At 40.7% G+C, this 22,255-nt stretch overlaps 1 protein-coding gene across 4 annotated transcripts in view; it reads right to left on the reverse strand.

Moving 5' to 3' along the window:
* cdh8 (cadherin 8) overlaps positions 1–22,255 on the reverse strand; it is a 253,702-nt gene that overhangs the window by 32,376 nt on the left and 199,071 nt on the right. For all 4 annotated transcript variants that reach the window (XM_061765341.1, XM_061765342.1, XM_061765340.1 and 1 more), the window contains exons 5-7: positions 11,684–11,851; positions 11,417–11,604; positions 289–542 (exon numbers count right to left, since the gene is read on the reverse strand). In XM_061765341.1, coding sequence (XP_061621325.1) covers positions 289–542; positions 11,417–11,604; positions 11,684–11,851 — 610 coding nt within the window. The remainder of the gene's footprint in view (positions 1–288; positions 543–11,416; positions 11,605–11,683; positions 11,852–22,255) is intronic.

Below are 22,255 nucleotides of genomic sequence, written 5' to 3' on the forward strand. Positions count from 1 at the left end.
GCGAAATGCCATTTTTCCAAGTTAAACTGACTTCAAGGGCTGAAGTCGTTTTTGAAGAAAATGATCAAAATGCCTTTCAAAAATTGCATATTCAAACAAAAATGGCAGACTTCCTGTGTCTTTTCAGGCATGACTTTTTTTGAAGGCCTATGTATAAGAGGCATGTCTGCTTATTGCTTTGTGAAACTGGTTGTGAGGGATACATTTTCAAAAGAAGCCAACCAGGGTCCCATTGGACCCCAATGGTTAAACTTAAATGCTCTGCTTAGCCTCCACAGGCTGGCTTACCTGACTTGACTCCCGCTGGAGTCTGGGTCCCTGGCACCGACTGTGCCGATGACTGTGTTGACGGGTGCGTTCTCATTGACCTCTAGCGTGTAGACGGACTTGGAGAACATGGGCGGCTCGTCAGCGTCCTCCACGACGATCTTGACCGTGGCAGTGTCCTTGAAAGGCCCCCCAACGCTGCCACCAGGGTCTGACTGCACATTGGTGGCCTCCACTTTGAGCGTGTACGACCTCCTGCTTTCAAAGTCTAATGCCTGCAAGCAAACAAAACTGGAATAGTCACAAAATGTGATGCGTTCATTGCAACATCTTTTTTGAAGTTTCCCATGATAGTTTTCTTTAAGTGGCCCAATTGTAACAATATAGGAATTATGAAAATAAACACACAAGCTAATGTTAGCTTAGTTCAGTCTCTGTTTTGCTGCAGAGGTCAGTTTTCTTGATACCCTTAGTTTCCGCTTGGATAAAATTGTCAGTTACCTACAAGACTCTTTTGAAGGGCCCTAAAGTTAATTAAAGCCGGTGGTATCATTTGTGGATAAATTACAGAGTAATTACATAATTAGGGACGCATGCTAATGTTAGCTTAGCTTGCACAGTTTCTGCTTCGCTACTATTTTGTAAGGTGCCCCTAGTATCCTCAACAATAAAATTTGTGTCACAAACCTGTTGCCCGTATAACCTATTTTCAGAGTGCCCTTGTCATTGTGATGGTTGAGAAGTTGCGGCAGCTTCTACTCATAATCTACTTTTTTGTCACGGTTTCCTACGTTTGTGGAAATGAGAGTGATCCTTAAGTAGTACCAGCTGAAAGGTCACACGGATGAAGATATTTAATTGCCTCGGTGTCAAACATTTTTTTTTATCAAAACAACTTAGAGCCTGACAATAGATGTCTCTGCCTCGTCTTGGAAGTTACTGTTACTGAAGTTCCTTCAGTGCCGTTGCTTGTTAGCATGAATTGTTCTGTGTGATGCGTTCAACACACCGCGGTTTTCACCGTTTCCCGCAGTTATATTTTGACGTCCTCCAGACCGAGGTGAGGAATATCTACTTTGCTTCAGTAGTTCGTTCTCAGAAGAGCATTCGAATATACACATTTAGAAATGACAATTGATAAGATTATCTTACCATACTGCTGTGACTTAGATCTAGCAGCATTATACTCCCAGTCTTTGCTACAGCGGTCTGTTTTCTCAGTGCCCTTAGTCTCTTGGATAAAACTGTATCAGAGACGTAAATACAGTCGATATAGTAGAGAAGAGTTTCCTCCACTGTCGTCGTTCATTAGCGCTACTTGTTCCACGCGATAGTTACCTATCTTTATATAAACCTTTCATAGGACATACACTTACCGAAAAGTGTTGCCCAGATGTTCCTTTTGCGGTAGTAATCACTTAAAATCAGTCATTGATTATTGTTCTGTCAGAGCACATAATTGATTTACATTTGCATCTGTCAGGCTTTGTCATGTTACTTATCAAAAAATGACCCTTTTTTAGGCAGAGCAATTTCTCTATGAATCTCTGTATTTACGCTCTCACTGTCAATCACATGATTAGCGCGCTGGTACTCTGGCCGGCTAACACAAAATCAATAACGTCAAGCGCTCTGCGGAGCCTATCGAAAAAACTCTCCAAAGTGAAGTCAACAGGTTTTGTCCAGGGCTTGTCGTCATATGAGCAAGTTTGAGATTAAGAAATGTTAAATCGTTTCTTATTTTTAAAAGGAAAAAGAAGAAAAAAGTTTGACTTCTGGTGGAACAGTGGGCGACTGGTTAGCACATCCACCTTACAGTTCTGAGGATACGGGTTCAAATCCCGCCACCCCTGTGTGGAGTTTCTTAATATTGATATTACAACTATTTCTAGTAAAATGACTACTACTGCTACTACTACTTTTGGAAGCCCCGAAAGCCTCTCGGAGTTTCGTTCCTCCACGGTCTGAGGAGCTATTTGGAACACTTTCATCCTCGTCATCTTTCTCTCCCTCTGATCCCTCCACATGTAGTAAAAGAGAGAGAGACCCCCAGCCAGCGGATAACACTGTAATTCAAAGGTTAGCGATGGGAAACGGGCCTGTGTGAGGCTGTGCATGGATGGTCAAAGTGATTATATGGAAATGAACAGAGGTGAAGACTTTTTTTGAAGACTTTCATTCACCGAGCCAAATATTGCTTCCACACTTCAAGACGGCCTGGTAAAATATATATGAAAGCCACAGAAAAAAGTCACTGATATACTATGGTGAGATAATCGTATAGTGGAGTGCAAACCTCCAGAATAGTGTCAGCTGAAATGAAGTCACAGTTCATAATATTAGGTCCAGCTTGTACATTTGTTTTGCTTTCTTTTCTCTCTCCATTCATTTCCAAGGTCTGCAAACAGGTTCCAACATGTGATGCTGTTGTCTTTAGTTTTTGAGTTTTTGTTATGCCCACTCTTCTTTCCTTGTTTATCCCCAGGTCCTCTTTTGTTATTGCTTTTTACTCTCCCTTCTCTTCCAGGTTATCACCAGGGTTGCCCCACCCCCTCCAGCAAGCAGGTTACATGAAAACTCGGAGGAAGATGACCCTGAGATGAGGGAAAGTCTGATCATTCCATTCCAAAGAGCTGGGGAAGAGTAATTCCGACTCAGTTACCTAGGTAACTGACTCTGTGAACCTAACCTGCTCGCTAGCACTTTAGGTATGCTCAATTCTGAATTTCTATGTGTCTCCTCCCACCTGAAGCAAAAATGCCTTGTCTGTTTCTCCTTCACAATTAAATCTAAAATCATATGCTGGTATTCCTTTTCTAATTTCTGTCAAAACTATTGCTTTTCATACTGAGTCAGCACGGTGGATTTGTGCTGACGTTTGTGCAAATTCTGTGCAATGACATGTCCGCCAGTGAAACAAGTCACCGTCACACTAAAATGGCTGTTATGGTGTAAAAAAAATTGTTCCACAGGATTGATGTAGAAACAATTTATCTAAACATATTTTGTTTTATCAAATCATAACACGATGAGCATTTATCAAGAGTCACACATATTTTTTGCATTAAGTCGATTTTCTTAAAAATGGGATTAAATGTCCATTCATCCATTCATTTTCTGTACCGCTTATACCAGCTATCTTCATGCGAGATGTGGGGTACACCCTGAACCGGCCGGCAGCCAATCGCAGGGCACATATAAACAAACAACTACGGGCTATTTAGAGTCTTCAATCAACTGACCATGCGTGTTTTTGGGATATGGGAGGAAATCGGAGTACCCGGAGAGAAACCCACACAGGCACGGGGAGAACATGCAAACTCGACAGAGGTGGGGCCAGGATTTAAACCCTGGTCCTCAGAACTGTGAGGCAGATGTGCTAACCAGTCAAACACTGGTCCCCTGTGAAAGTACTAGTAGTAGTAATATTAGTAGTAGCAGTAGTAGTCATTGTACTAGAAATAGTTGTAATACCAATATTAAGAAACTCCACACAGGGGTGGCCGGATTTGAACCCGGGATTAAATGTATTTTTTCATTCTATGTATTTTGTAATCATTACTCTTAAAATTGGCTGATTGATTGAATATTGATATAAAGGATAAAGCGGTACGGAAGATGGGTGGATGGATAAATACACAATAACATTTAAAACGGGAATGAATAATTTTATTGGTTAAAAATTGGTCATGTTTATTATTTTTTTATTTTGTTTGTATCAATTAATCTAATGAATAATTGGTTGATTTATTGCAAATAAAATTTAAAAAACATATTTTTAAAGAACCTAATATACATTTTTTATTAGAGTAAATCATTTTTAACTATTTCTTTTGACCTCATCTGGAAATGACCTGGCCCATGTGTCCATTTTTAAAATCCAATGTAGCCCTTGAGCACAAAATGTTTGCTCCCCCCATGCAGCCTGATTGGATGTCTTTTTGGCTTCCAAATGTCATGTGGATGGGACACATCATGCATATCCCATTTTATTTACTGTATCTTCATATAGACTGTTTTGGGTCTACAAATCAGTGACACAAATCCGAAAATACAATTGTGTTAAATAAAAATGTGTTCAATGTTGACTTAATATTTACTTTATTAATAAATGTCCATTAGAATAAATACAATTAATGCATTGAAACTCCGCATTCACTCGTGCATCAATTGCGTCTCTTTCCTTCACTTCTGCAGCAGTGTTACTTGCTTTGTTTTTTTTTCAGGAATATATATTCATTTTTTTTTAGGAATATATTTTCATATCACTAAACGCCTTCATTAGCGCCTCAAATTAAGTTATGTAAGAAACTATCTAGTTCTATCTGTTTCCATGGTGAATCCACATATCGGGGCTCCATTGATGATGTCTTTTGGTTGTGGCTGTGAACGAGCTTAGCTCAAGGTGAGCGTACTTACACTTGATTGAAGTAATTCAGATCAGCAGTTCTGGACCTGAATGATCCCACTTTTTGAGTTCAGGGAAGGTCAAGTCAGAACTCAGGTTTAGATTAAGAGCATTTTGAACCCGTTTGCTGGAATACACCCCGGATTCTAACGTGTTGTTGCTGTTTGTTGGTCTTTTTTTTTCCTCCTTGTTAGTCCCTAGGTTCAAACAGGTGTTGTTATTGTCTTTGTTATTGGTTTTTGCTCTCAAAAATAAAGGTAACTATAAAGCAATAAAACCCAGTGTGACAAACTCTGTTCTCGTTAGTGATTGCACAAAACATTGTGTTTTTAAAACAGGCACTCTCAAGGACAGCATTAGCATGTTTTCTTGTGGGTTTTGACCTTCACCACTGTCGAGAGTCGAAGCATTAAAGTGCTCAGCAGTAAATTCCAATATCATTCAAAGGGCTTCACACACACGCGCGCACGCGCACACACACACACACACACACACACACACACAGACACACACACACAGTAGTTATAGAGTGGTTGTACTGAATTACTCAACAAAATGCTTCAGTATCAGCTAAAGGACAAGTGAGAGGATTACATTCCTTCAGTTATGTATTACAATAAAAGCAGCAAGCAGAAGCTAAGTTTGTTAAACAATCCTAAAAAGTGTTGGAGCATGGCACCGGGTTGGAGTTGCACAAGATGGGTAACCTAATCATCTCCAACTCAAGTCACAGAATGAATATTATTGATTTTGAATGAAATTCAAACGGTGTTCAAGCAAAAACTCAGATCTTTTTCCTTTTCTTTGATTGTTATAGTGTTTATTCAACTCCCACTCCAAAATGTTATACTGCACTTTTCCTCATCAGGGTTGATGGTGAGCTTGAGCCTATCCCAACTGATTTTGGACAAGAGGCGGGGTACACCCTGGATTTATCACCAGCCAATCTCAGAGCACATATAGACAAATAACCAGTCACTCTCACATTCACACCTATGGAAAATTTGAATCTTCAGTGACGCTAACATGCATGTTTTGGGGATGTGGGAGGGAGCCGCAGTACCCAGAGAAAACCTATGCAAGCAGGAAAAACAGGCAAACGCCACAGACTGAGCTGGGATCTGAACTCTGAACCTCACAACTGTGACGCGGGCATGCCAACCATTGGCCACAATGCTGCCATGTTATTTCAAATGGGGAAAATTTGTTTCAAAATCCTGGAAGACACCTTATTTATTCTTTTCATACTCAATCATTGGTAATGCTTGTTTGTTTGTAATTCTTTCGGTGCACAGATTGTCCACTCTGTCAAAGTGAAATATCAATTGATATAAAAACCTTTCAGAAATTCAAAATATATTCGTTGAACAGTCCACACCACAGTCAGCTTGCTAACTGAATCATGTTGCTAAATGAAGTGATGCTAACATTAGCCAAAAAATGGCCATCCTGTCATTGTCCTCCCAGTCAGAAAGCTCAGATACAGTATTTTGCAGTTTGTATGTACATTCATTTATTTAAAAGAATAAAAAATAGTGTAAAAGCTTGATTAATATGCATTTCTATCAGCATAACATAAATGAATATGAAGTTCAAAGGAAACTCTAAATTTGTTGGGTGAAATGGTCTCACAATAGGGTCACCAGGCAGAGATGATTATCTACTCATCCATTTTCTGAGCCGCTTCTCCTCACTAGGGTCGCGGCCGTGCTGGAGACTATCCCAGCTATCATCGGGCAGGATGCGGGGTACACCCTGAACTGATTGCCAGCCAATCGCAGGGCACATAGAAACAAACAACCATTCGCACTCACATTCACACCTATGGGCAATTTAGAGTCTTCAATTAACCTAGCACGCATGTTTTTGGGATGTGGGAGGAAACCGGAGTGACCGGAGAAAATACACGCAGCCACGGGGAGAACATGCAAACTCCACACAGGCGGGGCCGGGGATTGAACCCCGGTCCTCAGAACTGTGAGGCAGACGCTCTAACCAGTCGTCCACCGTACCGCCAGAGATTATTAATTATACATAATTTGATGATATAGAATTTCAACAGGTGGCTTCACCCTCAATTTATCAGCAATATGGCCATCTGTTTCATTACTCAAAAACAATTTGAGTTCTGCCAGTTTTAATCTTTATCTTCAGTGCTGTGCTGTGCATAGATAGCAGATTTATTTTCTTCCTGCTCCTTCTGAATGTGCACAACTGCAGTTTGCATTCACGTCTTGTGGTTGACCTGATGGTATTCCACAATGCATTATACTTTGCAAACACAGACAGAGACAGACTCTTGTATGTTTCTCAAGTTCCAAGTGGTGTTCTTGTGGGCTGAAATGTCATCTATTTTAACCAGACACAAATGACAGTGTATGGCATATAGTAGCAGCTCTTTTTCTTAGTCCATCCATCCATTTTATATACCGCTTAGCCCCAGTGGCGTTGCAGGTGAGCTGGAGCCTATCTTTAAGGTAAATATAGATTCCTTCAATATTTTACGTAAATGAGTCACTTTTAAAACTTTGCTTCTGAATGGGGCTGCGCAGCAGCAGAGACTGTGTGCGGTCATATGACAGTGTGGCTCTGTTTGATTGGTAAAATGGATTCAAGGCTCACTTGCAGTTACATTGGATTGGTAAAACTGAGTAGTATGATCGTCTTTCTGACAAAAAAATAAAAGATGTGCAAGGAAAAATAACATGCATGTAGATAAAAATACAAGTAGCAAGCAGAATGAGTAAAAGAAGATTATTTATTTTATTTTTACAAAAATATTCTAGTAAGTAAGTAAGTAAACTGTTGCTTTAAAACTACTCTGACAAGTACAATTGATCCAAAACGTTGCTTAAATAATTGGAACGGAGTAAATGTAGCTCATTATTACCCACCTTTGGACAAGTGGTATATAAAATTGATGGCTGGATTACTGGGTAAAGAATATGTAAGCCAATTGTGCCTTAGCATTTTACTCTTTAAGGTTTAAGACCCCCTAAGAGACAGGAAGTAACATTGTGTCTAGTGTCCATAGTATAAATGATCAATAAATGTTAACCTTGCCGAAGAAAGTTTTTTAAATTATTTTTTATTCCATCCATCCATTTTCTGAGCCACTTCTCCTCACTAGGGTCGCGGGCGTGCTGGAGCCTATCCCAGCTATCATCGGGCAGGAGGCGGGGTACACCCTGAACTGGTTGCCAGCCAATCGCAAGGCACATACAAACAAACAACCATCCGCACTCACATTCACACCTACGGGCAATTTAGAGTTGTTAATTAACCTACCATGCATGTTTTTGGGATGTGGGAGGAAACCTGAGTGCCTGGAGAAGACCCACGCAGGCACGGGGAGAACATGCAAACTCCATGCAGGCGGGGCCTTATTTTTTATTATTTTATTTTATTTTTTAAACGAGTGCCAGAAGGCACTTTAAAGACTGTGGATGTGATGTGTCAGGGGGAGTCTTATTGGCCCGTCACAATGTTCCTTCCCGGACCAGCAGAGCTGCACTTGCGGAGAAGCCAACTTCTAATCACATCAGTGTCATCCCCTTCTTTCCCCGAGGGCGTTCACACCAGCCCGACAAGTGTGGTCAAACTGCAGAGGAGCGTGATATGTTTCAACGTGGACTGAGACCATGAACATGTTGGTACAAAAGCAGTTAATCCTGCCGGTCAGATCATTGTAGTTTATAATACAGGGTCATTATACAGCGTAAGACGGTTGGTCAAGTTCAGACCTTGTGAGGTTGGTAGAGTTTCCTATTTTATGGAGTTTTCTAACCAAACCTAATTTGGTGCTTCACGCCTGAGACCCATTACAGAAACTGACTGAGGGGGTCTCAATTTAAAGCATTTTACCACCGCCCATCCGTTGAGTACGTCGTACAATTTGGTAGCAATTGGCTAAAATATCTCGGGCAAGTTTGTCTTTGAAGAGCCCCTGGAATGGCCACAATGACCCTAAAATGCCTCCACCCCCATCCAGCAAGCAGGGTACATGAAAACTTGGGAGGAAGTTGACCCTGAGACGAGGGAAAGCCTGATCATTCCATTCCAAAGAGCTGGGGAAGAGTAATTCCGACTCAAGTTACCTTGGTAAGTCACTTGAAAACTAAATGTCAGACTTCCTGTGTTCCTGTGTTTTAGGCATACTGTAGGTTCTTAAGACTTTTTCCTAGGTCTACTTAAGGTAGACACACCAACCAAACCACCTACCACTGGCATCGGGGGCTACATTTTCAAAATTCCACATTGTCTGCACACACAAAAGCTCTTCTGACTAGCGGTGGGCTGCTCTCATATTATACAGTCCATACAAACATGCAATTGTTTACATTTACTGAGGCCACAAACATAAATTTGGACAATAAGCCACATGATGCTTCACCAGCGAGCCAAAAGATGTCAAGTTTCAAGTTAAAGACAAATACAGGTGACGTGCTTTCTCAACAGTCGGCACTTATGACTGATGTTCTACTTCGTCGTCCCGGCGGACTGCCGAGCTCATGCGCAATGCACACCTCCTACACGTTGTGCTCATCATTGTTCACACTTGTGTTCATTACACATCCTTGGGATAATGTGAATTTACGTCACAAGATATAAAAGGAATTAAGCCGCAAGCAGCAATGAACGTTTTTTTTCATGGCGAATCCGTGTTATGATCGTCAAACTTTTAACGCCAGGTTCCTCCCACATTAGATGGCCTAGAAGAAAAAGCTTCACCCATCTGTTTAGGATACACACGTCTTATTGGGGATCATTTTGATGAAATCCCTAGAAGGAGTTTAAAGTTTGAGCCCTGAAATCCGCCCTGAATGGCTGCATGAAAAACGAAATGGTGGAATTACTGTTCACTTTTGTGCATGGATCTTTTGTGCATCGTTTTATGACAGACATGTCCACCCAAGCTAATGTCGTCTGGCAAAACTGTTGTTGGGGGCTATTTAAATTTTTTTTAAAGGGGGCATTACTGAGCCCTGGAATTCACCCAAAATGGCCAGCTTCAAATTTGGATATGGCTCCTTGAGCCTTTTCAGTGCATCCCATTATGATAGGCACAGCGGCTGGTGTCAGGGGCAAAATGTTTATGTAACTTTCCAGGGTGCAATATAGAGTTAATGTTTTGGGGTGCTCATGTTCAGCATTATTAAATGTTGGCACTATCCTCTACCCACATGAGACAGCTTTGGCAAAAAATAAATAAATAAAATAAAACCTTTACAATTTAGTGTCACCTATCTGCCAAGGATACCTGAATATAAAGAAAATGGCCCGGAATTTGCCTTAATGGCTGCTTTACACCAACATGGCTGAATTCCTGTTCAATTTCGCACTTTCAGTTCTTTGACTTTTTTTGTGTCTTTTTATGATAGACATGCCCTGACAATTTCTTGTTTGATTGATTGAAGTGGTGTTGGAGGTTAATTGTTTTTTTTTACTTTTTTGAGGGGGCATTACTGATTACCACCACATTCAACCCACATTAGGCTACGTTGACACTGCAAGGCATGATGCCCAATTCAGATTCTTTGTAAAAATTTTATGTTTTTATGTAGTTGTTCACATTAAAAAAAAAAAAGTGCTGTCTACTGTGGACTGAATGAGTCCATGACTTCACGCACAAAATAGGACATCACATTGCGCATGCAAACAAACACAAGGCACCGTTTACTGAACCAAATGTGGCCCCTCGCATAGGTCTCATAATTCAACATTTGCAGCAATTCCAAGGTTTTTGTGCAACCGGAGACAACATTTTCAACATGAGTTGTAAAGCATCTTCATTTGGCCACTGACTGCTTTCTGATCCTTTTCTGCCGTTGCTGATGTCGTGTAATTGCAATTGCGCCGGCTAGCCAATGATGGGATGAAGTCGCTCAGTACTTATATAGTGGAGGGGGCCGACTCATGCCAGAAAGCTTAAGTGCGTACCTGGGCTTTGTTTTAGTCATGCCCAAAAAATCTGAACTCAACTGAAATGGGAAAAAAAGAGTTTAGCAATATATCTCAACAATTCAGTACTACATTGTTCTCAGTCTTTGTAAATGTCAAACATCCATCTATCCATTTTCCATACTGCTTATCCTCACTAGGGTCGCGGGCGAGCTGGAGCCTCTCCCAGTTTACTCTGGGCGAGATGCGGGGTACACCCTGAACTGTCGCCAGCCAATTACAGGGCACATATAAACAACCAACCATTCACACTCACATTCACACCTACGGACAATTTATAATTTTCAATTAACCTACCATGCATGTTTTTGCAAAGCAAATACTTTAACAGCTTTTTTTTTTTTTTAACATTCCTTTATAATTTATACTGTAGCTCGTTTATGCTGAAAACTAATTGTTTTGATGCCGCTTTCGTATTGAAGAGGATAATGCTACCCAAGGGACTAGACATTGTGAATGTAACTCCACTTCCATGGTTGAGTTTATTGTAGTTTAGGTGGCTGACTAGTTACCACAAGTGCCTGACAGTCCAGAGGTTTGGAGTTTGTGTCCCACGTCCGGCCTTTTATACAAGAAGTTAATTTATCTATGTTCTTTTTCATTTCTGCGAAAAAGCGTAAAATTATTATTATTATTTTTTAAGCAAGTGTCATATCAAGAACAATAGACAATTTTCCGTACTGTGGATGTACTCAACTTCTAATGGACTTCTTTTTTTTACATTTTCTCATTTCTGCTGCATCTCATTTTAGGCAGCAAGCACATTTGGCCGAAGCTTACCTTTTTGAGTCGCAGAATCCCTTCTTGCGTTTGCGGGTCAGTGATGATCTCAAACACGCTTTGCTCGTCCCCCTCGATGATGTTGTACGTGGATTTGGCGTTGTCGCCGAAGTCCCGGTCGTTGGCCTTTACTTTGCCTCCCATCTGCCCAACGGGCAGGTTTTCGGGGATCACAAACTCATACAAATCTTTCAAAATGCAAAAGCACACAGAAGGTATTAAACACAAATTAGGAGCTGGCGATTTATTTTATTCTGGGGGGCTCACTTTTCGAAAACTTGGGTGGGTTGTCGTTGATGTCGGTGAGCATGATGGTGACAGTGGTGGTCCCTGACAAGCCACCCATGTGACCGCCCATGTCCTTGGCCTGGATGACCACCAGGTACTCCTCCCGCATCTCTCGGTCCATCCCGTGGAGGGCAATTTTGATTGTGGCTGGAGGGTGTTGAAAAAAAATCATGACCGATGTAAATAAAAATATAATGTAAAAATCTGTCCGTCCATTCACACACACACTTACTGCTAATACTGTACCTCTATCTCTCTGTCTCTTCTTTCAAATACACATATTATAAATATAGCATATGTTTATCTATTCACACACAGCCAGCATACTGTACCTCTATCTCTCTGTCTCTTCTTTCAAATCCTCATATTATAAATATAGCATATGTTTATCTATTCACACACAGTCAGCATAAGTAGCAATCTGTCATTCACTTGCAATGTAAATTTCTGTTTATTCACATTCACACATTATAAATTTACATTTACCTGAAATGTGTTTATTTACATACACACGTATCATAAAGATCTGTCTGTCCATGTTCATACATACATATTGTAAATAGTGTAAACATTCACATGCAGTGATGCCAGTAACGTGTTACTCTAATATGACCATTTTTTTCCAGTAATGCGTAATCTAATGTGTAACTTTTTCCAAACCAATAATTAGATTAAAGTTACTTATTCAAGTTACTGTGCATTAACAATTATTGTGGCGCGGAGGAATCGCTCAAGAAAAGTCAAGGCATTTCAGTCTGCAGAAGCAGATTTTAACTCACTCAGTCGGTAAGTCGCTCTACTAACACAATGAAAATGACCAGGACGTCACGACACTAAACACATCCTACAGTCAAGAGTAAAATAAAATAAAATACACGTGCAACCCAGACACAACCCGACAGGACATGTAAGTTACACACATATTCTAATACTATGGGACAACATAAACAACAAGTACACAATAATGATTAACGTAATTTACTGTGTACAAAAGACTCTCGTTAATGTTTTTTCAGCAGGCGAACGCCGTTGATATTTTCCTAGGTCCAACATAGCTTGAATGACGTCACGGTAGAGCGATTGGAGAAGAGAGAGCAGTTGGAGAGCGATGAGATATAGGCGTAACGCAGTTATTGAAGTTACGTAGCGAGCAGTATTTGACGTATTACCGAAGATAGTTATCTTCTCCCGGAGTGTGTGTCCAAGAGAAGTTCATGTCGCCATTTCATGTGTGTACAATTGTAAAGTTGGCAAAGTTAAGACTGTGGCGTAACTACCTTTTATGTGCAATATTAGCATGCTATGCTAAGTTTGCTGCTACGTTAGCTTAGCAAGTGCCACGATTTATATCCTAAGTAGGGCTCATGTTGTGTTATTGTTTACACTTATAAGTTGTGTCTGATAACATAGGTGTGTATGTATCCTGGTTAATTTGCCTTATTCAGCTGCTAAATGTAACTACTAAAGTGACTTGTAATCTAACTTATTTTAAAATCCAATAATCAGGAAAGTAACAGTTTCGTTTTAAAGGAGTAATCCGATTACTTGTTCAAGGTAACTGTGGCAATCTGTGCCCATCTATTCACATACAGACATAATGTAAAGATACTATATGTCTGTCCAACACACAATGATGGCTGGAGGGTGAGGGGAAAACAATTCTTGACCAATTAAAATCATATCTGTTTAATGCTACATACAGTAGTGAGAATGCTCATATAATCCTATAACATTCACGCTTACATTACAATTTGTTGACATGCATTATTTCAGGATCTTGACTTTTGTAAAGCATGGAGGTGAAGAATTCCCTGCAGGTATATATACTGTATAGTTTTTTCTTTGCTTAGCATACAAAAAAAAAATATCAGCTGCTTTTTTTTCTGTAGTCTCCCATCATTTGTATTCGGATTGAGTCCAAATGATGCTGTCTGTCGTGTATAATCTGGGATACTGTATGCGGAATGGACTTTATTGACTGCGGCATAAACATGGAATATAAAAAGGGGCTCAACGACGGCATCACTGGATAATCCACTCAGGAAACAGAGACCCGCAGGATTATCAAATGAATATAATATCGAGGCTATTTTGGCATGACACGCCCTAAAGCCCCACGCCGTGGATAAATGAGAACTGGCCAAAAAACAACAACACGTTGAGGCTTGTATTTTCTATTCTGGACGCTGGCAGTCCAGAGAGATGGAGCACTACTGGGATGTCAAGATTTCCTTTTGGGGGGTCACAGGCACAGGTGGGAGTAAATCATATTTATGCGAGTCACAAAGTCTTAACCTTCAAGTATCTAGGAAGTTTCTTTGGTAAAAATTCAGGAAAGTGAAGTCCCAGCTAAATTTCTAGAAAGTTGAGTCGTCATTACAGAGGTTAAACAAGTCATAAGCAAGTCATTTGCCACTAAGCACTCATATCTATAGGTGTCTTCCTCCTGGGGGCTGGTCAGGGCACATCGGTGGGGTTAGCAGAGACACCCTGGGTGGTGTCTTGTCGATCGGGTCTTCACGGGATGGGCACCCTCCTCTGCGCTCACCTCTTGGTTGGGTGAGGCCGAGTTCTCCCGTCCCTATTCTGCCAGCACAGCAACGTCTGACACCAAATGGCTAACGTGTGTGTGTGACGGTGCCTATTCACTAATATAACTCTCTAGACGTGCTTACTTGTTATGTTACTTTTTCACAGGGTGTGGCACTGCCTTTCCTCCACAGATACGAGCCTGACTCCTCTGTAACGTTATACAGTAGTAGTCATACAGTACTCTGTGCTATTCTGCTATTGTTGTTTTCTTATTGTTCTGCTTTCTTTTATCTGTCTGTCCGCTCACAAACCTTGTTCTGTCCCACTTACTGCATTTCCAATAAATATCACAATTCAACCAACCACAGAGGGAGTATTTCATACTCCTCTGTTGCACATAAAACTGTTCCACCATTTTGCATGTCAAAGCAGCTGAACAGGACCAATTAAACAAAAAAAGTGACTTTAGCTGTTCGAACACATTCACAATGGCATCGTTTTTTTTAATGGTTCCTAACCAATATTAATAGTTTACCTACAGACCTACAGTATGTTAGCTATACTGTGAAGTTAACATAGCCTGTCTGTCTTTGTGGGTTTTTTCGTGAGAGATGAAATTAATGTCCTAGTTGTTGTTTTTTTGTCTTTGTGTTGCAAACTTTGCATCTTGACAGTTCTTTTTCCGCATTCTATCAAAAACATAATCCTTGAATCCAAATCTATTCATCTTTGCAGCTCTCTCCATGATATTTGCTTCATGAGGTGGCTTAATAGCACAGTGGTGGGATGCCAGGTGTGGGCGCACTACACAAAAAAATAATAAACACAAATCACACACTTTGTTGAAAATGCAGATTTTTTTTATGGAAATAGCCAAGACTTGGTACGTCATGTAGTTCAAGTCAAAACAAGTCAAGTCTTATTAAATACCAAGTTAATGTCAAGTCGAGTCTTTCATAAGTTTTAGCCAAGAAAGTCCCGTCCTGAAACTGGCGATATAAATCTGACCAGAGGCAGGGGGCTCTGGTCACAGGCGGTAGTGATGAGGTAAAAAATTTATGCCGGCAATGTTTTGGCTAAGGCATCATCATCAGTTACTAAAACCTCAACCACCTCAAAACCCTGGCCCGCAAATGATATTCGAGACAAGATCTCATTATGTGCCGAGCTGCGAGTCATTCTGCCACTTTGTTGTAATAACAACAATAAATGTTACGCTTACGATGAGCAAGCAAGCAACTTTCTTGACAGTCGTTGACCAGGGCAGTCACCGAGAGACAAATCGTTCTGTCCCATCATAGTCTCATGTTATTGTCCCATTAAATGGCACTTGTCTCTTTAGGATGAAGCATATGTTGTAGAATGCATTCAGATACACACATTATGTAAACCTGTCTGTCAATACAAATGATGATAACCTTTTTTTGTTTGTTTTAATGACACGTCATTCAAGTTGACATGTTTCTTTGTCATTATAACAATCTATGAAAAACAAAAAATACATATACTGTACAAACAATACATTGCAGTTCAGTTACATCTTCATAAAGAAAACATAACAAAATTTAAATAAACTTATATATGTTGACAGACTTCAAATAAAGAATTTAGAGTATATGTCAAAATCTTTTAATCTTTCTTATTTTTATAAATTTAAGAGACTCAAAATAACAATCAATTGCAATCAAAAATACCTCAAGATATGAATTAAACTTTAAAAATTGCTTTGTGAATATGACATTTCCCTAGCAGAATAAACAGACAAGTAATATTGTAAATTTCTATATCTTTGTGTATAAAAAAGTGACAATATTTTTACTTTCAATTTTAATAGTATGACCGGTCTTTTGAAGAATGGAGTTCTCCACAACCTCCCAGAACCTGATACTAAAGGGACGACCACAAAACACATGAGTTACATTTTCTTGATCAATCATACAAATTGTGCATCTGTCAGCTAACACAACAACATCCAACATTTGTTGGATATATATTATGGAGGCGGCACAGTGACCAACTGGTTAGCACGTCTGCCTCACAGTTCTGAGGACCCGGGTTCAAATCCGGCCTCGTCTGTGCAGAGTTTGCATGTTCTCCCCGTGCCTTGGTGGGTTTTCTCCGGGTGCTCCAGTTTCCTCCCATATCCCAAAAACATGCATGGTAGGTTAATTGAAAACTCGCAATTGCCCGTAGGTGGGAATGTGAGTGCAAATGGTTGTTTGTTTCTATGTGCCTTTCTATTGGGTGGTTCTCCAGCACGCCCGCGACCTTAGTGAGGATAAGCAGTACGGAAGATGAATTAATATATACATATGCACAAATGCCAGCATCTGTCTTTCCACATGAAACAATGTAAACATAGTGTATGTCTGTCCATTCAAATACACACATTGATTTGTCCTTTCACATACGGACAATGTAAACATACAGTATGGCTGTACAGTCCCATAAACACACACATTGTAAGTCCATGTCTGTGAATTCACATACAAGGTAAACATGTCTGTCTATTCACAGAAACACATCTTGACTTTGATTGCTTTTCTAACCGCATTTTCATGTCTTCAAAGATCTTTTTGATGTTTTTTTTTTTTCAATTCACATAAACAATGTAAACTGCTACAGTATCTGCCACACACAATGTTAACATCTGTCTATCCATACTATACATACACACATGCATGCACACACATTGGAAACAATGCATATATGAGATATGAAGTACACCATCTTCTGTACATGTGATGCACCAGGACAGGTCTGAAGGACAAAAAGCGTATAGAGGGAGAACTTGAATATTCCATTAATATTACATTAGAAGCCATTATTTTCCCTTTATATCAGCTCAAATATTCCAAAGTACCTTTAACTCCTCGTTCTGCCTGAGGAAAGTTCTGTGATCCCACCGTTTGTGTGTGTGTGTGTTTGTGCGTGCGTGCGTGTGTGTGTGTGTGTGTGTGTGTGATGAAATAATGTGTGTATTAAGCCTCTGATTTGAAGGTAGGCCAGCTCAGGCAACAAGCAACAAACAAATCCAAAAATAAGACAAACGCACTTCAGTCATTGGCATGCTCCTCATCTCTGGAGTTGATCACGGTTAATTATTCAAATTAATTCCTAATCACTCAAAAATGGGAGGATAGACAAACACTCATTTCCATAGCTGATCCCCCCCACCCACCTAGTTGAGTGATAAAGTGGGCCGCAATGTTTATTTATTGATTTATTCATCCGCAGCTTTTCATTTCTATGTGTCAAACACTCCATAATCATCGTTTACCGTTTTTATTTTTCATTAACATTCATTAAAACATCTGCCGTACGTGAGCGATCCATCTGCATATGCGCCACTAGCACGGAATGCTAATCTGCACACTATCAGGTCCGATCTTTTTGCGACTGCAGGTACTGTGAGACCGTGGCGGTGGCGAGCACAAGGCCGGCCCCGCTCTGGCTAAAGTTTGGACCGAGTGTTCTGGCTAATTATGCACATAAATATTCCTGTCCTCTGCCTTTCTTTTTCTCTTTTTCCTGGCTTGTTTACAATGCCGCCGATTTCCGTCTCATCTGTTATTAATGTAATTCATGAAATCCCATCGTTTTTTTTAGACAGAAACATACAGTATTAGAAAGTCGTCCAGAAAAGCAAAGCCTTCATGGGTCACAATAACACGTTTTAAAGTCGAAAACTCCAGACAAAATATTTAAACAGTCGTGTTATGTCGTGGGTCTCATCAAGTTAAAAACAAAAGAGAAAAGACAAGACATTTATGTGGTACCAAAGAAACATAAGAGGACTTTTAAAGATCCAAGAAGCTGGAATGTGTTTGGAGATAATTGGATGACAGTGCTCCAGTCATTCTGCTTCATTAGGGGGCGGGGTATGTCTTTATTTTTACTGTTATCATCAATATGATTTCATAACCATGCGACCGCGTTGCATTAAGGACAGCCAGTCGACAGATAGGCTCTTGCTTACGAATCCCGCAATTATGTGGACTTGATAAGGGCTTTGATGAACGCGCATTGTCCAAGCACACAATATATCACAGATGATCGCTTGACCTGGCTAAATCCTGCACAAACAACGACGGAGAAAAGCGCCGATGTGTCCCGCTGATATTGGGGCCGCCCGCCTTTTGTCCTCATCTATTCAATGGCGGTGGCCATTATATGGCTCGCAATCACATGTGCGCCGCACTGATAATACTTTCCATTTGTGCTGTCATTAACTTTTGAAGCTCGGGCGAAAGATCCCTGGCGGAGATCGCCGATGTCGCTTCATTAAAAATCATCTTTGGGCACTGACACAGCCGCCTGTTATTTCGCTGACGTTTTTTTTTTTTTTTTTGTCCCTTATTCAATCTAATTATCCTTTTCAGGTTTTAGTAAAAGCTTTGCTGTCAGAATGAGGCCGCAAAAAAGCCAATTGTCAGCAAAGTCATACAAGACTCTGGGAAAAAGACAAACAAAGTACAGTATTAAGAGGATCTTGCTTTGCAACAATTTAAAGTCTATGATAAAAGTCTAGCCCTGCGATTGACTGGCGACCAGTTCAGGGTGTTCCCCGCCTCCGCCCGAAGATAGCTGAGATAGGCTCCCGCAGCTCACAAGCCTAGTGAGGATAAGCAGTAAAGAAAATGGATGGATAAAAGTCTATGATACCTGCTTCCGATTGCGACTCATTTAAACACATTCCCTAGAAGGAGCTTGTCCAAGTAAGAGCTGTGGAATTTGCTCAGAACGGCAGCTTGAAACCATTCATTCATCTTCCGTTACGCTTTTTCTCACTAGGGTTGCGGGCGTGCTGGAGCCTATCCCAGCTATCTTCGGGCAAGAGGAGGTGTACACCCTGAACTGGTCGCCAGCCAATCGCAGGGCACATAGAAACAAACAACCATTCGCACTCACATTCACACCTACAGGTTTTAGATTTTCAATTAACCTACCCTCCATGTTTGTGGGATGTGGGAGGAAACCGGAGTACCCGGAGAAAACCCACGCAGGCACGGGGAGAACATGCAAACTCCACACAGGCGGGGCCGGGATTTGAACCCCGGTCCTCAGAACTGTGAGGCAGATGTGCTAACCAGTCGTTCACCGTGCCGCCAGTTTGAAACCAAAATGGAAGATTTCCTGTTAAATTCCTGTCATGGGTCTCTGAGACGTTTTTGTGTGTCCTGCCATGATAGACATGTCCACCAAATTCTGTGTGAATTGGTGAAACTGGTGTCGGTGACATATTTTTCTAACATTCCGAGACCCCTTAAAATGATCATTCAACTTTGAAGATGTTTCGGTCACATTAAACAGCATAGGCAAAACAGTTTGGCAAATTAGTGTCGCCCACCTGTCCAGTATATGTGGTTCCTATTGGGACTCATTTTACTAAATTCCCTAACAGGAGTTTGTCAAAGTACCAGCCCGGGAATTTTCCCAAAGTGGCAGCTTCAAAATAAAAAATACCCTGACTTCTTGTTTAATTTCATGCATATGTCCTTGAAACGTTTTTCTGCTTCCCGTCATGATGGACATGTCCGAAACAATTTCATGTGGATCAGTGAAACAGGTGTCGGGGGCTGAAATCTTTCTAATTTCCAATTTCACTGGGATACACATGCTTGCCAAAACTGATGACTTTTAAGGCATGTTAAGGACCCTAAAAAGGGGATTAATTCATTGGAAGAATAATGATAAACAGCAATGACAAGAGGACCTTCAAACAACCTTAGTGCGCTTGCCTTAAATGTAAAATATTATATATTTCCACATCTGACCTCAGTCGACATTGTGAACCGGTTTATCTGAGCATCAGCGGCTAATGAAAAGCGACAATGTTTAAATACTCAAAGAGTTCTTGGCCCATTGAAATAATCCAATAAGATGTTATCTTCACCTCTTGGTGAAGCCTATCTCACTCTCATTGTCGCCCATTATGGGCGTGGCGGCGCTCATTCACTCACCGTTTTGTCCAACACCGTGTCGACTCGGAAGCGGTGAAAAGGATTGGCACGACGTATTAACAGCCCCCATTAAATTTAATGAGCCATCTTGCAGAGATCAGATCACCGGTCAAACAATGGCGAAGTGCACAAAAAGGGGCTTTTGTCAGCCCAAGCGCTAGTTTGCATGTAGCACGGGGGAGCGCTTTTTACTTTTTGGGATGTAATGAAAAACATACCACTTGTTTCTGTACTTAAGTAAATTTTTCGGGTACCTGGTCTTTACTTGAGTATTTATTTTTCTGACCACTTTTTGTTTTTACGCCTTACATTTGAAAACAGATAACTATCCATTTTACTCCGTACTTTGTTTAAATAGTTTTGTTACTTTTTTCTACCTGTGCGAACAAGACACACAAAAGATGAAGAGAGGTAAACTCAACCGTGATAGACTGATTGATTGATTGATTGGTTGAGATCTTGGGGACTTAAAGATGGGGAAAAACAGGTTTGGCAGTGACATGGAGGAACGTGAAGGAGGGCCCTTTAACAACAACAGCAACAGACTTGGAGAAGCAGGATATTCCCCATCTGTGGCCTTATCTGAAAGAATTGTTTATTGTTGTCGGCTAAAGGAATGATTCGAGGTGAATGAATGTGTGCCGAAAAACCACCAGCTTCTGGCATTCAAAAATGTTCCGTTAATCTGAAAAGATGCATACAAGTGATGTATTTGTTCAATTGTTATCATTAGTTAATTTATTATTTTACTCAGTTCACAACATACCAAAGCTATGGGAACATATTTTGATATTATAAAAGTTGAGTCAACGCTAGCTACCTCTTAAACAACAACATACAAAATGTAATGTGATTTTCTTCTTCATTTTAGTATGAGCACTTTGTAAGTTGTAAGTACTATTTTGCATGCTAAAAGATTTATTTTTTGGGCCATGTTAACTTTAAGTACATTTCAGTGTACATTTTTAATAGCATTGTTTTTTTGTTTTTTTTGACAATGAGTACTAGGCTGGCGGCACGGTGGCCGACTGGTTAGAGCATCTGCCTCACAGTTCTGAGGACCTGGGTTCAATCCCCGGCCCCGCCTGTGTGGAGTTTGCATGTTCTCCCCGTGCCTACGTGGGTTTTCTCCGGGCACTCCGGTTTCCTCCCACATCCCAAAAAATTGCATGCTAGGTTAATTGACAGCTCTAAATTGCCCGTAGGTGCCCGGAGAAAACCCACGCAGGCACGGGGAGAACATGCGAACTCCGCACAGGCGGGGCCGGGAATTGAACCCCAGCCCTCATAACTGTGAGGCAGACGCGCTAACCAGTCGTTCGCCGTGTCAATTAAATATTACAACCCCACTCCAATGAAGTTGGGGCGTTGTGTTAAACATAAAAACAGTATACAATGATTTGCAAATAATCTTCAACCTGTATTTAATTGAATGCACTACAAAGACAAGATATTTAATGTTCAAACTGATCAACTTTATTGTTTTTAGCAAATAATCATTAACTTAGAATGTTATGGCTGCAACACGTTCCAAAAAAGCTGGGACAGGGTCATGTTTACCAGTGTGTTACATCACCTTTTCTTTTAACAACATTCAATAAACGTTTGGGAACGGAGGACAATAATTGTTGAAGCTTTGTAGGCGGAATTCTTTCCCATTCTTGCTTGATGTACAGCTTCAGCTGTTTCGCAGTCCGGGGTCTCCGTTGTCATATTTTACGCTTCATAATGCGCCACACATTTTCAATTGGAGATAGGTCTGGACTGCAGGCAGGCCAGTCTAGTACCCGCACTCTTTTACTACGAAGGCACACTGTTGGAACATGTGCAGAATGTGGTTTGGCATTGCCTTGCTGAAATAAGCAGGGGCGTCCATGAAAAAGATGTTGCTTGGAAGGCAGCATATATTTCTCCAAAACCGGTATGTACCTTTCAACATTAATGGTGCCTTCACAGATGTGTAAGTTACCCATGCCATCGGCACTAACACAGCCCCATACCATCACCGATGCTGGCTTTTGAACTTTGGGTCCATAACAGTCCGGATGGTTCTTTT

Source organism: Phyllopteryx taeniolatus, chromosome 2 (assembly GCF_024500385.1).
Source record: "Phyllopteryx taeniolatus isolate TA_2022b chromosome 2, UOR_Ptae_1.2, whole genome shotgun sequence".
NCBI lineage: Eukaryota > Metazoa > Chordata > Actinopteri > Syngnathiformes > Syngnathidae > Phyllopteryx > Phyllopteryx taeniolatus.